The sequence below is a fragment of the Cetorhinus maximus genome, chromosome 17, assembly GCF_964194155.1.
Source record: "Cetorhinus maximus chromosome 17, sCetMax3.hap1.1, whole genome shotgun sequence".
NCBI lineage: Eukaryota > Metazoa > Chordata > Chondrichthyes > Lamniformes > Cetorhinidae > Cetorhinus > Cetorhinus maximus.
This window is the reverse complement of record NC_135895.1, coordinates 54,383,526-54,398,752: the sequence shown is the minus strand read 5'-3', so window position 1 is coordinate 54,398,752 and position 15,227 is coordinate 54,383,526. Positions and strand designations below refer to the sequence as shown.

Here is a 15,227-nt window from a genome sequence, read left to right as displayed (position 1 = left end):
ATCTTGAAATTCAGAAATCTCTTAAAGCAGAGCCTACACTTTAACCATAGATCAGAATTCCAGTCATCCACAACAATTTGGACTTATCCAAGGGCCAAACCTAATGGGAAACTTGGTGTCCTTGCTAAGAGAATTTCTAAACTACTGGACTACATCAGGTCTAAGTACAAAGTCAGAAAAAGTCCAAATTATTATTTTTTTAATACTGGTTTGGTGAACTTGTGGATGAAGTAATCCTAATGCAAAGCAGTAATGAATCTTCAACCAGCTTTGATGAAATATTGAAAGCCTTCGATGAATATTTTAATTTTCAAATTATGGAGTGCACAGAGCTTAAAACGAGGGCCAGAAAACCCCCAGTAAAGCCACGAAAAGGTACAAGACATTATCTAAGCAAACCACATGAGAGCACCAGAGAGGCAAAGAATTTTCCAGAAGTCCCAAAAATATATCTTTTTGGAAATCTCGACACATTACCTGAACTGCAAGGGCAGGTGGCAGTGCAGAGTGAGCAGCTGACTTGAATGAAGGAAAGCTATCAGATGAAGTCCAAAATACATTAACCCTGCAAAAGGAAAATGAAATAAGGTTGGAAAATGTTCACATCAAAGCTGAATTGAAAGATTTGAAACACAAAATTCAAGCTGAGTATATACCTTTGAAAATGTATGATAAACTAAAGTCTCCAAAGAATGAAACTGTTTGAGATCTGAACAGAGTTCTGAGGCGTCACAAAGGTACCAGGCGGAAATAACAACTCTGAATTCCATTGTTCACAAATCGAAACAAGAGTTGGGAAACTTCAACCAGAAATACAGCCAGGCACAACATCTGGCAGAAAATTCACTCAAATCAGTTGAAGCCTTGAAAGAACTGAAAAACCAGATGGCAGAGAAGACTCAGGAATGTTCTATATTCCAAGAGAAAGCCATGGGGTACAAGAAAGAGACTGCAGAGCAGAAAATGATTGGCATTTGGAAGAAAACTTGGGAAAACATTACATTTCTAAAGGTATAAAGGAAGAGATCAAAATTAAGAACCTAGAATGGCAAGAGAAAGTAGAAAAGTAGAACATCTCACTAAAGTGTGTGAAGAGTCTCAGAAACAATTGACAGAAGCGTGTTTACAGAATATGAGATTGAAGGATAGCACAGAGGAATTATGCTTTGCTAAAGAAAAACTTTGTTGAGAACCAACTTTCATGTACAAAACATGAGTTTATAAAGGAAAACAAGAATTGATGAGAACACTGGAATGTCGCTCACAGGAAGTAGAACACTTGAAAGAGAACTCGAACCATTTAACTGATGAACTTGTAGAAGCAAATTCAACAAAGATAGATCTTCAATTAAAACTTGATGAACTTCAAACATCAGAAGTCTCTATAAGCATCATGCAAAATGTCTGGAACAGGAGAAAGAATTGCTGATGTATCAGAACAGTTGCTTGAAAGCGGAATTAACAATCAAAACTGATTAACTTCTTGAACTTTGGTCAATCCGAACAACGTTAATGTTGAGATACGCAAAATGGAAGAGCAAATCTTGACTTTGAAAGCAGGTAAGAGAAATTCTGTTAAACAATTGACGATCTAATGAGTGAATTTGAAAAGCCCAAGGAGCAGTCAGTGACTATAGAAGAAAGATTCCGAACAGAACTGAATGCCCAGCTGAAGTTGTCAAACTTATGAGTTCCGCAGATAATTCTGAAACAAAGACAACTCAACTTACCAGAGTAGTTGCTGAGCTGTATGAAAAGATTCATAAGCTCGAAAAACAACTGGAAAAGCAGAAAGTACTCAAAGTAAATTTATGGAACAAGTGGGAACGAGGGTTCCAGTCTTGAAATGTAAATTTCGACACACATCACAATGACCCGCACAATGACAGAAGAAGCAAAACAAACGACAAGGCAATAGCACAATGTTTGTCCACTCCGCAAGAATGAGTTAGGGTAGCAATCACCAACCAGCACAACAGCTGAACTGACCAAATTCGGTTCAACACGAAAGAATGGAAGAAATGGATGAAAATATACCCATTTGTCAGAACAATCTCCAAGCCTACAGGAAGAACCAGCAGCAACAGAGCCTACCACTCCTCTGACAGTAGTGGAAGTGAGATGTGGAAGGTTTATAAGGCCTCTAGACTGCCTGAAGCTTTGAATTCAAGGACCTGAAGGAAGGAGATAGGGTAGTGATAATGTAGTAATGACAATGTAAATGTATGATAGTAATAACAATGTAAGACATTTGGATAAAAATTTTGGAGGAGGCGTAGTATAAGCGTCTGGCACATATAGGGTTAATGTGGGACTGAGTATAGTACCACTCACGCAGTGATGTAAGAGATTACATGACCCGCACCTGGGGTCAGTTTAGCATTGGACAAAGCTGTGTGTACCAGCAAACATGGAGACAGCTCTTAGCTTGTACCTATTACTGTATATTTGGCAATAATTCTAAGAGTCAATAAAAACTTACAGTTAATCTATGTATGACTATGAAGACTTCTTCAGATCTACCGAACTGTAACCTGGAACATAAATCATGCCTACCAAGAAATTATTTACAGACTGCCCAAATATGCCATATGTAGTATAATTCCAGCCAGCAGAGAGTGAATATTTTTGTCCATCAGCTCAGATTGGTTTAAAGTCAAGCCTCAAGGTGAAAGGACATTATGCTGACCCAGCTCCCATTGGAAAAACAAATCTTCATTTAAATTAAGAAAGGAATGAAATATTGTGTATTGATCTCTGAAACAAACCTGATGAAAACTTTTTACCACTTTTATGTATGAATGCACTCCTGAGACCTCAGCAGCAACATATCCTGGAATTGGTGGCAGTTTCCCAGCCTCTTTGCAGCCACAATATATAGGTGGCTGCTCTAATTAGGTTTCTAGTCAATGGTAAACCCCAGGATGATGATGTGGGATTCAGCAAAGGTAATGTTGTTGAATATCAAGGGGAGATGATTAGGTTCTCTCTTGTTGAAATGATCATTGCCTGGCATTTGTGTGGCGTGAATATTACTTGCTACTTATCAATCCAAGCCTGAATGTTGTCCAGGTCTTGCTGCATATGGGTATGGACCACTTCAGTATCTGAGGAGCCGCGAATAGGACTGAACACTGCAATCATCAGCGCATATCCCCGTTTGTGACCTTATGATGGAGGGAAAGTCATTGATGAAGCAGCTGAAGATGATTGGGCCGAGGACACTACCTTGAGGAATTCCTGCAATGATGTCCCGGGGCTGAGGTGACTGACCTCCAACAACCATAACCAGCTCCCTTTCTGTTAGATCTGATTCCAACCAGTGGAGAGTTTCCCATTGACTTCAGTTTTGCTAGGGCTCTTTGATACCACACTCAGTCAAATGCTGCTTTATGTTAATGGTAGTCACTCTCACCTCACTTCTGGAATTCAGCCCCTTTGTCTATGCTTGGATCAAGGATGAAATGAGGCTAGGAACTGAGTGGCCCTGGTGAAAATCAAACTGAATGTCAGTGAGCAGGTTATTGCTGAGTACGTGCTGCTTGATAGCACTGTCAATGACACCTTTCATCATTGTGCTGATGATTGAAAGTAAACTGATGGGGCATTTGGAGTTGTCCTGCTTTTTGTGAAAAGGTCATACCTCAGCAATTTTTCAGATTATTGGGTAGATGCCTGTGTTGCAGCTAGAACAGCTTGGCTAGGGGCGTAGCTGGTTCTGGAACTCAAGTCTTCAGTACTACAGCCAGGATGTCGTTAGGGCCCAGAAACTTTGCTGTATCCAATGCTATCAGCCGTTTCTTGATATCGTGTGGAATTAATCGAATTGAAGACTGCCATCTGTGATGCTGGGGACTGGAGGAGGAGGTCGATGCATTTACCTTTCAATTTCAAATTTCACATTGGGAATTTGCAGTTCCCAAGTTCCAGTATTGATTCTTTATTAGCATATCAGTTCTATGTTCCTGTGCTGTTTGCACATTCTGAGTAATAACTCTATGTACATTTTTTTTCTATATGTTGTCCATTCATTTTATACATTCCTCTGTCAGTACATTAATTCTGCTTATTCACTCTGTGGCAAATGCCTACTAGTGCGGGGCTGCGAGTAAAGTGGTGCAGGGCTTTGCAGGTTTTAAGAAAATCTGAGAATTTAAGTTTTTCTTTAGCATTTCCAGCCAAGCATTTTTCCTTCATTGCTGCCAGGTCTGTGGCATCAGACTCCTGGTATTCACGTGCTCTGCTACCTCTGTCCACTGCTGCCTGTCAAGGCACTCTATATCTATTTTTAAATTTAAAAAAAAATATTTATTTGTGGGGAGGATCCTCCTCCTGGTCACTTCTGCCACCAAATATCCATGACACAATCCAAAAGCAAGGAGGGAGTAACGAAGGTGGAGGTGGGGTGGGGAGGGGGTGGGGGTGGGGGGTGGGGGGGGCGGTGGTGTGTGGTGTGGTGGGGGGATGAGGTGAATGGAAATGGGAATTCTGACATTAAACCATTCACTAGAGGCACCTCCCAATTAAACATCATGAGTCTTGCTTGTTTTTCTGCACTCACCCACCACTACCCCCCACCCCCCCAACAATTACGAGTGCGAGCAGCACTGAAAACTCATCCTCATTCTATTAATTAGGTACCTACCTCAAAATGGCATCTGCCTCACATTAATTGGCTTGGGTGCACATTTCATGTCTGTTTCAGATGCTACTTCAAAATCACGTCCTGTAGCAATTCTCAGAATTGCCAGTAGAGCATTGCAATATTAAAATGTTCATTTACTGATTAAATGCTGAATTTATTCTTGCATTTTTTAAAGCTATAACATCTTAACAAATGAAGTTGGAAGAACTGTTTTAGATTCTGGATTTGGTGGATATTGTGAGTATGTATACAATGGGGACTGGAGGGACCTGCGATATGACAGTGAGTGTGAACGCCTCTACTATAACGATGATGAGAAATATTTCAGAAAACCATACAACTTATTTAAATACCGCTTTGAGGTAAGCAGTGAATTAAATTTGCGTTTCAAACCTTTCCTGGGCAGAAATGAAAAACATAGGCTGGAATTTCAGGCCCCATTGGCATTGGGCGTCATGGTGGGCACGGGGGAGAGGTACAATCTGGTGAGAAGGCCAGAAATTGGTTTCATGCCATCATGAACCCAGTTTGCAATTATTTTTTCTACCTAGTTGCATTTCCCGCCACCACAAATTGGGACCCTAACTTCAATACTTTAGCATCTTATTATAAGCCCAGCTCGCCGGAATCATCCCCCCACGATGGATCACCTAGGCATCGCGCCGACGTGTTTCACAACTGTACATAAGCAATGTGCACCTGGCAAGCTGCACTTCGCTTGGGACTTCAAAGTTTGTTTGCCTACCTTGCTTCGGGCAGCACTCGTGGTCATCAGCGCCAGGATTCGCAGGCAGCAGCACATCACTTTCAGGGGGGCTCACGGGTTGGCCTATGCCTACCAGACCAGCCATAAGGCGGGGGTAGCTTTTCAATGACAGCATGGCTAGGGCTTTCCTGCGGGATGGGGAGAAGTGGCCTCAGGCAAGGGAAGAGGCTGCTGAGCGAGGGCTGTACTGGGGGGTATCCCAGGATGTGTTTGGGGGGCACATGTTGATCTGTGCAAGAGGTCTCAAGGTGGTGAGGGCTGAGGAGGCGGTCTCCAGAGGACCATAGGACCATGAGACGTAGGATCAGAAGTAGGCCATTCAGCCCATCGAGTCTGCTCCGCCATTCAATGAGATCATGGCTGATCTGATAATCCTCAACTCCACTTTCCTGCCTTTACCCCATAACCCTTTATTCCCTTACTGATTAAAAATCTGTCTGTCTATCTCAGCCTTGAATATACTTAACAACCCAGCCTCTACAGTGCTCTGTGGTAAAGAATTCCACTGATTAACTACCCTCTGAGAGATGAAATTCCTTCTCATCTGTCTTAAATGGGTGACCCCTTACTCTGAGATTATGCCTTCTGGTCCTAGACTCTTCCATAAGGGGAAACAACCTCTCAACCTCTACCCTGTCAAGCCCCCTAAGAATCTTATATGTTTCAATAAGGTCACCTCTCATTCTTCTAAACTCCAATGAGTACAGGCACAACCTACTCAACCTCTCCTCATAAGAAGTTCCCTTCATACCCAGGATCAACCTAGTGAACCTCCTCTGGACTGCCTCCAATGCCAGTATATCTTTCCCTAGATAAGGGGACCAAAACTGTTCACAGTATTCTAGGTGTGGTCCTAACTAGTGCTGTGTATAGTTTTAGCAAGACTTCCCTATTTTTATGCTCCATTCCCTTTGAAATAAAGGCCAACATTCCATTTGCCTTCCCTATTACTTGTTGAACTTGTGTGCTAGCTTTTTGTGATTCATGGCACGAGGACCCCCAAATCCCTTTGTGCTGCAGCTTTCTCCATTTAAATAATATTCAACTCCTCTATTCTTCCTGCCAAAGTGCATAACCTCACATTTTCCCACATTATATTCCATCTGCCAAGTTTTTGCCCACTCACATAACCTGTCTATGTTCCTCTGTAGACTCCTTGTGTCATCCACACCACTTGCCTTCCCGCCTACTTTTGTGTCATTCGCAAACTTGGTGATAGTACATTAATTTCCCTCATCCAAGTCATTAATATATATCGTAAATAATTGTGGCCCCAGTACTGATCCCTGTGGTACTCCACTAGTGACAGGTTGTCATCCTGAAAATGTCCACCTTATTTCAACTCTCTGTCTTCTATTAGTTAGCCAATCCTATATCCATGCTAATGTACTACCCCCAACACCATGGGCCTTATGTGTGGTATGTTACACCTACTGGTTCCCCTTTATCTATCCTGCTTGTTACCCCCTCAAAGAATTCTAATAAATTTGTCAGGCATGATTTCCCATTCATGAAGCCATGCTGACTCTGTTTGATTGTATTTCTAAATGCTCTGCTATTATGTCCTATATAATAGACTATAACATTTTCCCAGGGACAGATGTTAAGCTAACTGACCTATAGTTAGCTATTTTTTGTCTCCCTCCCTTTTTGAATAAGAAAGTTACATTGGCAGTTTTCCAACCCTCTAGGACTTCTCCAGAATCTAAGGATTCTTGGAAGATTACTACCAGTGCATCCACTGTCTCTGTAGCTACTTCCTTTAATATCCTGGGATGCAACCCATCAGGTCCAGGAGACTTATCGGCCTTTAGCCCCATTAGTTTCCTTACTTTTTCTCTAGTGATAGTTATTGTATTTATTTCCTCCCCCACTTTTGCCCCTTGATTATTTAGTATTTTTGAAATGCTATTAGTGTCTCCTAACATGAAGACTAATGCAAAGTATTTATTCAACTCCTCTGCCATTTCCTGGTTCTCCATTATTATTTCCCCAGCCTCATTCTCTAAGGGGCCTATGTTCACTTTGGCAGAGGTAGCCATGAGGAAGAATTTGCAGAGTGTATTCCAGACAGTTTCCTAGAACAATATGTTGTGGATCCAGCCAGGGATCAGGCTACTTCTTATATATTTAAAGAAGCTCTTACTGTACATTTTTATATTACTTGTTAGTTTACCCTCAAAGTTTATTTTCTCCCTCTTTTTTTTGGTCATCTTTTGTTGGTTTTTAAAACTCATCCAATCATCTGGCTCGCCACTAATCTTTGCCACATTGTATGCTTTTTCTTTCAGTTTGATACTATCCTTAACTTCCTTGATTAACCACGGTTGGTTTATCCCCTTCCTAAAATCATTTTTCCTCACCGGGATATATCTTTGTTGTGAGTCATGAACTATTTTCTGAAATGTCTTCTATTGTTCATCAACCATCTTTTTTGCTAAACAGCTTTCCAAGTCCGCTCCAGCAAACTCTGCCCTCATTCCTTTGTAATTACCTTTATTTAAGTTTAGCACAGTTGTTTCTAACCCAAGTTTCTCACTCTCAAACCGAATGCTAAATTCTACCATGTTATGGACACTGTTTCCAAGGGGATCTTTTACTCCGAGATCATTTATTAAACCTGCCTCATTACACATGACCAGATCCAAAATAGCCTGATCCCTGGTTGGATCCACAACATATTGCTCTCAGAAACTGTCCCGAATACACTCTGCAAATTCTTCCTTGTGGCTACCTCTGCCAATTTGATTTTCCCAACCTACATGAAGATTTAATTCACCCATGATTATACTGTCCTTTACCACTACTACATTCCTATTTCCTCCCCCCACTTGAATGGCTCCCTGTACCATGGTTTGCTCATCCTCCCTGCAGTCCTCATTATCTCCTGATTTATTCTCTGTCCTACAGTATAGCTACTGTCAGGGGGCCTATAGACTACTCCCACCAGTGTCTTCTACCCCTTGTTTTTTCTTACCTCCACCCACATGGATTCTACATCTTCCGGTCCATGATCATTCCTTGCTATTGTATTTATTCCATCTCATACTAACAAAGCTACCCCACCACCCTTTCCTTCCTGCCTGTCCTTTCATAAAGTCACATACTCCTGAATTTTTAGTTCCCAGCTTTTATCTGCTTGTAACCATGTCTCTGTAATGGCTATAAGATCATACCCATTAACCTCTATTTTTGCCGTTAATTCATTTATTTTATTCTGAATATTAGGTGCATTAAAGTAAAGAGCCATTAATTTTGCCTTTTTACCATTTTTTCCCCCTTTGACCCTATTTGCTGGTGTTTTTTTAATGTTTGTACACTCTGTCCCTTCCTGTTACACTCTGGGTATCATTACCTAAATAGCTGCCCTGCAATGTTGCCATATCCTTTTGCTTTGTAAAAGCATGTATCTCCTCTCCAGAACCCCCCCCACCCCGCACCCCCCAAACCCCACCCCACCCCACCCCACTGTATTTAGTTTGAAGCCCCTTCAAAAGCCCCTAGTTATTTGATCTGCCAGGACACTGGTCCCAGCACGGTTCAAGTGAAGCCCGTCCCAACAGAACAGCTCGCTTCTACACACATTTAACTCCTTAACTTTATTTACCCTATGCCAGTTCTAGTATTCCTGCTCTTTACACTTGAAGAATCCCCCGCTCTTCACACTTCATTGTAATTAATTTTTTATATCTTATTCTTAACAAGATATTTTTGAGAAAAAAAAGGCTAGAGACCTAAACACAAACTAAAGACCTTAGTTGTACTTTAAAGACTAGAAATACTCACCAATCCTAATCACCAATCAGCTGCTTTCCCTGCCCTTGTTGGGGTTCACGATGTCACTCCGCCACTACCCGCTCACCTCTAGCTCAAAATATACCAAATTAACCAGCTTCTTCTCCTATAGCAGAGCAAAGATCAATTCCTGGAGGCTGAAAAAGTTTAGGCAAAAGCAACCAAACACTTTTTTCCCTTCCTCTGCTTAACTCGCACTCAAGTGCTAAGTCACACTAAGATGGCTACTTATATATGCTCCTAACTGAGCCACTTAATGAAGATCATTTCAGCTGGTTCTTAATTAATCTGCTCTTTCACTGGAACCCTTGAAAAAACCTAGTCCAGATGGACATGTGAGGGTGTGTTAGAGAGTGAGTAGTGATATCCCTTGAGTGAGACGCCAGTGAATGTGTGATGCCCTTGTGAGTGGGTGAGTTTAGAGTGATAAAATTGTTCTCTTACCCTGGATGAGATCATTCATCCATTTTCTGCATTGGATGTCCAATCTCTTGTGTGCAGCATTGGCACTGACCACCTCTGCCACGGCCTCCCAAGCTGGAGAGGTGAGACTGATGGGCCTCTTATGGCCAGAGGTGGGGTAGAGGACTTTATAGTGAGCCTCCACGCTGTCCAGAAAGTGTCCCAGGGATGTGTCACTGAACCGGCTGGGGGGATGGGGTGGGGGGTGGATGGCTGAACTCTTCTTCGCTTTTGAGGCCATGTCTTCACCTGGGCTGCAAACATTGAGAAGTGTGCACGCGGCTGCAGTTTAATTATGGAGCCCTGCATGAGGAAGTGGCGAGGAAACTGCGTGGCAGGCAAATTGGAGGCCACCCGCCAGTGAGATGGCGTGCTTTCTGTGGCTGCATAATTAATGAGGCAGAAGTGGGATGATACAGTACGAAAACCTGCCATTGTGGCTGGTGGGTAAAACGACACCTTCCCCGCCTGCTACCACACTTTGTGCAAATCTGGGATGACTCCACCCATAGCAAAGATTTTGCGCACCTTCACTAGTTGCTACAATAAATCAATGGCAGGTCTATCACATACCTTCAATAAAAACATTTCAATCCATCATTTCTCTCATGGCTTAATTGTCCAAACTTTAGTTTCCAAAGTTGTGGCTACATTCCACATTGTTACTGCCCAGCCAAGTGTTTGACACATATGAATGGTCACCCTAAACCCATTTCAACTAGTATTGATTCATGAGAAATGTTAAAATTAATAGACTCCTGCATTGATCCAATTTCCTGTCCAACTTGCTGTTTCAGAAAGTAAGCAGAGATTTTACTGACACCTGACAGCTTCCTTCTTTGTTGATGGTGTTTTATGTCCAATGATTTCTGCTCCCAAACATTGATGTAAAATTCACACTGGTGTAAGAGTTCTACGTACAAGTCTCAAAAATTCATAGACTGCAATCCCAGGCTTTGAGCCAGGATCATAGCTGCTGGTGCCCTCCAGTGCTGATCCCTCCAAAATTTACAGTCATTGGAAATGCACTTAACTCACATGGGTCAAGTGACTATCCACAACATCTCAGACAAATCTCTGGCAGGTCTCCTCTCTTACAATATCAACTGGGAACTCCCAGAGTAATGACAAGGAATCCTGCAGAACCCTTGAGAAAATCAGGTCTACATCAAGAAAAGCACAAAATCTTTGCAAAAAACAGGGACATTTAACATCAGAAGTAATAAATTATGCAACCATTGTTCTTTGACATGGGTCTGTCTCACTTTATAAATCAACATTGCTGAAGTGATTGGCACTAACTTCGTAAAACAAGCTCTTTCTGTTTCTCTCTGACTTGTCCATAATAAAACTTGCTGCAGACATTCTTGGTTCCACAGAAAGAAAACAGGGTAAAAGCTTAAGTTTTGCCCTCTTTCACAGCTATTACTGAATGGAATTATCCCTGTCCCATGGGGGCGAGTTTGAATGCGGGATTGACAGGAAAGTCTGAAATATTTGTGTCGGGTAAGCTGGCCAACGCTTTACCACCTTCGGGCAAACTTCCCGAAGGCAGGTCATCACTGAGAGAGGCGACCTGCCCAACAGGGGCGGGCAGCCAATTAGAATAATTAAACGTCCATTTGTGCGCTGATTAGGGTTGCTGTTGAGCTTCCTGGCAGAGGACAGCCCCCCTACTGAAGGCCAAGTGCAGCTACCGTTCCACATCCCTCTTATAACTGGAGAAGTCATTGACTCTCAGAAACTCACCCAGTTACCATTTAAAGAATTATGCTACCATTTATTTAATTATGTAAATATAATGTCTGCCAGTGAACCCGTTCACCTTTCCTGTTATCGATCATTTCACCTAACTTTGTCTCTAGTGGCTATTTTTCCTTTCCACCTTTACTTTGTGCTGATCCTATTTAAATATTCTTCACCTGAAAGTTTCAAGCCACAGAAAGAAGCTATTTGGTCCAATGCAGTTCCTAGGCCACTGGGGCAAGGTAGCTGAGGGTCAGCATGAGTCAATGGTTTTAGAAATGGAGGGAGAAACATGGAGAGGAAAAGTAAAAGAAATCACATGTTGAAGTGCAAGTTCTATCATAAATCTTGCAGTAATTAGTTATAAGATAATAAGTTTTATCTCTGACTACTGTTAAACTCTTTCACTTGTTTGTACTTCATTCATAGGCAATTGCTGATTCTGGATTCACCGTGGAGGTTCACAATGATGTACACAGTTTAATGACAGCAGTGAAGACTACGGACTCTTTTGAGTTTGAACTCGGTTTGAAAATTTCTGTTTTCAGAGCTACAGCTGGGTTTGCAGATTACTCCACATTTATTCAAAATGTAACAAATTTTGTGGGAAAGGTAAGTAAATGACAGATAATATTTGTAAAATTTTTGGTTCTGAAATAATTATTGTAAGACATAAAAATTACCAAATTGTTTCTGATTTTACTCAGTTAACAAGAAAGGCTTATTTTACTAGAAAATGTTCTCCTTGTGCTTCTGTTATTTTTCTTCCATATTTGTCTGAGTGAGATTCCATCAGATTGCTTTACTTCTTTAATATAACATAACATCTGAGTAAAAATACACACAAATTAACACATGCTACAGTTTCCTTACATTGGAATTCATACACAGAACAACATAAAAACAGTAGAGCATCATGCACTGGATAACACATAGGTTGGGGTGTATGTGTACTAAAATGTAATACTATGTGACACACAGACAGCATACATGACAACATATAGTCTGCAGTGTTCCCTATTTGTAAGATAGCTTCAGGTCACAGTGTGCATTTTATACAAGATAATACACTGACTACAGCATGTGATATACATTGCAAAAAGATAAGACAGAGGATACAGTATCATTATATGTAAGATAAGCCACAGACTACACTGTGGCATTATATGTAAAATATGCCATTCATTATCAGCTAACAATTGGAGCCAACAAACTTCCTAGAATTCAATCTACCATCATGACACAGTGGGCAGAATTTTCCGTGCTCGTTGGCGTTGGGTGCGTTTGGCAACCTGAGCGGACAATATGGTGAAAAGGCCAAAAATCAATTTCACAATGGGTCGTGAAACCAGTTTGCAATTGTCCACTCTGCCTGTCAATGACAGGTCACGTTTCCCACCATCAGACGTTGGGAACTTCACTGTAATAAATTTGCATATCATTATGAGCCCAGCTCGTCGGAATCATCACCCTAAGCTGGATCATCCGAGCACTCAGCATGATTGCACACCGACGTGTTTCACAAGAGCATTTATAAGGTGTGCATCTGGTGAGCTGCACTTTGAGGGGAACTCGGAGGTGAGTGCACAGTAACATTGCGCAGCACTCACGAGGGTCGCCTGTTGGACTTCAAGGTTGAGGCACCACACATACAGGCAAGGGCACAGGCAAACCACTTTTTCCTGAATGGCTGACAGTGTGGTGCTGGGGCAAGGGCTGTCCTCCAGTTGAGGCGAGTTGGTAGGGGGGGGTGGGGTCAAGGGCTGCCCTGCAGTTGATGGTTGTGCACAAACACGTGTGGGGTGGGGGAAGGGAAGTGGCCACACATTAGGGAAACCTTGTAAAAAGTGATCATTCCTCCGCAGCCGAGACAGTTCAGCCGCAGGCACATTGACATGCTTGGGGTCAGGCCTCTAGCTTATCCGCTCACTCAAGCAGAACAGAGGCATGAAACTGCCACCAAGTGCTCCAGAGCTTTTCACCCCTTGGGCACAGATTGCAAAGTAATGAGCATTTTAGTGGACTACAGAACAGTTGGACGACTGGGCACATTGTACAGTCTCCTTGCTAAAACTGGCCATGGAGCAGTCACTGGCGGAGGTGCTCACAGCCCCTTGCAATGTGATCATTCTGGTTTGGACCTGTCTCCTTCATGGTTCAAGCTAACAGTGCAGCCTTGCAGTGCGGGTTAGGAGAATGCGTGTGCCTGAGCTGAGAGCACAGCATACAGTCCAATGGGCAAAGCTGCCGCCAATCGGTCAGGTGGAGTGGGGCGGTGTTGGGTGGGGTGTCGGGCAGCCTAAACTCTGGCCATCGAAGTGGTGGCCAGCACTTTCTGGGATGTGTTAAGGGTTCTTCAGACTTAACCAAGAGAGGTTCTTAGAACACCCAAGCAAACCCGCGCATCTCTCTCTTTCATCCTGTAGGAGGAGTAATCAGGAGCACGGAGCTTGGTGACCTAGCTGTATGGCTCATAGCTCACAGAGAGTGGAGACGAAGTAGAAGAGAGCAATGGAGGCGCCTGGCTGAGCAGAGAGAGGAGCAGCATCCTCAGGAAGAAAGGGTGGCTGGGGCTACTGCACACATACTGAAGAGCCACAGCGAGCCGTGACTGGTTGGTGCCTAGCTAGACCCAGTCTAGCCTTTCATTCCTGCAGATGACCGAGAACCAGTGTCACCGAAGACTGCATATGTCTAGGGAACTGGTCGGTCACTTGTTGCAGAATTTGGCGCCGTGGGGACATGGAGGGCATCCATTGCCAGTGGCCCTGAAAGTGACTGTGTCACTCAATTTTTACTCCAGTGGTTGCTTTCAGGGCTCCAAAGGTGACCTCTGTGGGATATCACAAACCTCCGCCCACAAATGCATCCATGAGGTCATGGTGCCACCTTTGCGAAGGCACACAACTTTGTGCATTTTGCCCAGGACCAGGAAAGCCAGGAAGCAAGAGCACTGGGATTGTGCAGATCTCAGGTTACTCATAGGTGCAGGGTGCCATCGACTGCACTCACATGGCGCTCAGATCTCCATGGCAATAAGTGGTCAACTACATCAACCTCTAGGGCTTCCACTCGCTGAATGGGCAGTTGGTGTGCGACCACCACAAACGCATGCTGCAGGTCTGCACATGGTTCCCAGGGAGTGTCCACGACTCCTACATTCTCAGTTGGTCTCACATCCCTGATATCTTGCAGGGTCCACAGAAGCTGCAGGGTTGGCTCCTCGGGGACCAGAGCTACCCGCAGAGGCTTGTGGCTGATGACCCCTGTTCTGCAGCCTCAGACTGCAGCAGAATGAAGGTATGATGAGGCTCATCCTGCAACTCGCAACTTGATTGAACAGACCATTCGGATGCTGAAAATGAGGTTCCGGTGCTTGGACCAGTCTGGTGGAGCCCTGCAATATAGTCCACAGAGGGTGTCACACATCGTCATCACCTGCTGTGCCCTTTACAACCTGGCACTGCAATGGGGAGAGGAGCTGGCTGAGGAGGAGATGGAGGAGCTGCACGTCTCCTCCGATGTGCAGGACATCAATGGGATGAGGGTGAGGAGGTCCTCGAAGGTGAAAATGATGACAATGAGGCCATCGCACTGGCCAGATCAGGCAGGTGCACTCGGGAGGCCCTCATTGCTGCTAGATTTATGGAGGATGACAATGACATGCAGTGATGTGACACTATAGACCCTCACATTGCATCTGTGAACATTTGAATCCAGTTTGGCTTATGGCAGCGCACATACCCTCTGTAATAAGGCTCCTGTCACAGAGACACAGCAGAGACCCTAATAGTCGCTCGATTCCAGGAGGAT

General features: G+C 43.4%; 1 protein-coding gene across 1 annotated transcript in view; it reads left to right on the top strand.

Moving 5' to 3' along the window:
* The window catches only part of c8a (complement component 8, alpha polypeptide), a 73,699-nt gene that overhangs the window by 37,544 nt on the left and 20,928 nt on the right, over positions 1-15,227 (top strand). The window contains exons 5-6 of the mRNA XM_078561237.1: positions 4,821-5,007; positions 11,844-12,026. Of these exons, the coding sequence (XP_078417363.1) occupies positions 4,821-5,007; positions 11,844-12,026 (370 nt within the window). The remainder of the gene's footprint in view (positions 1-4,820; positions 5,008-11,843; positions 12,027-15,227) is intronic.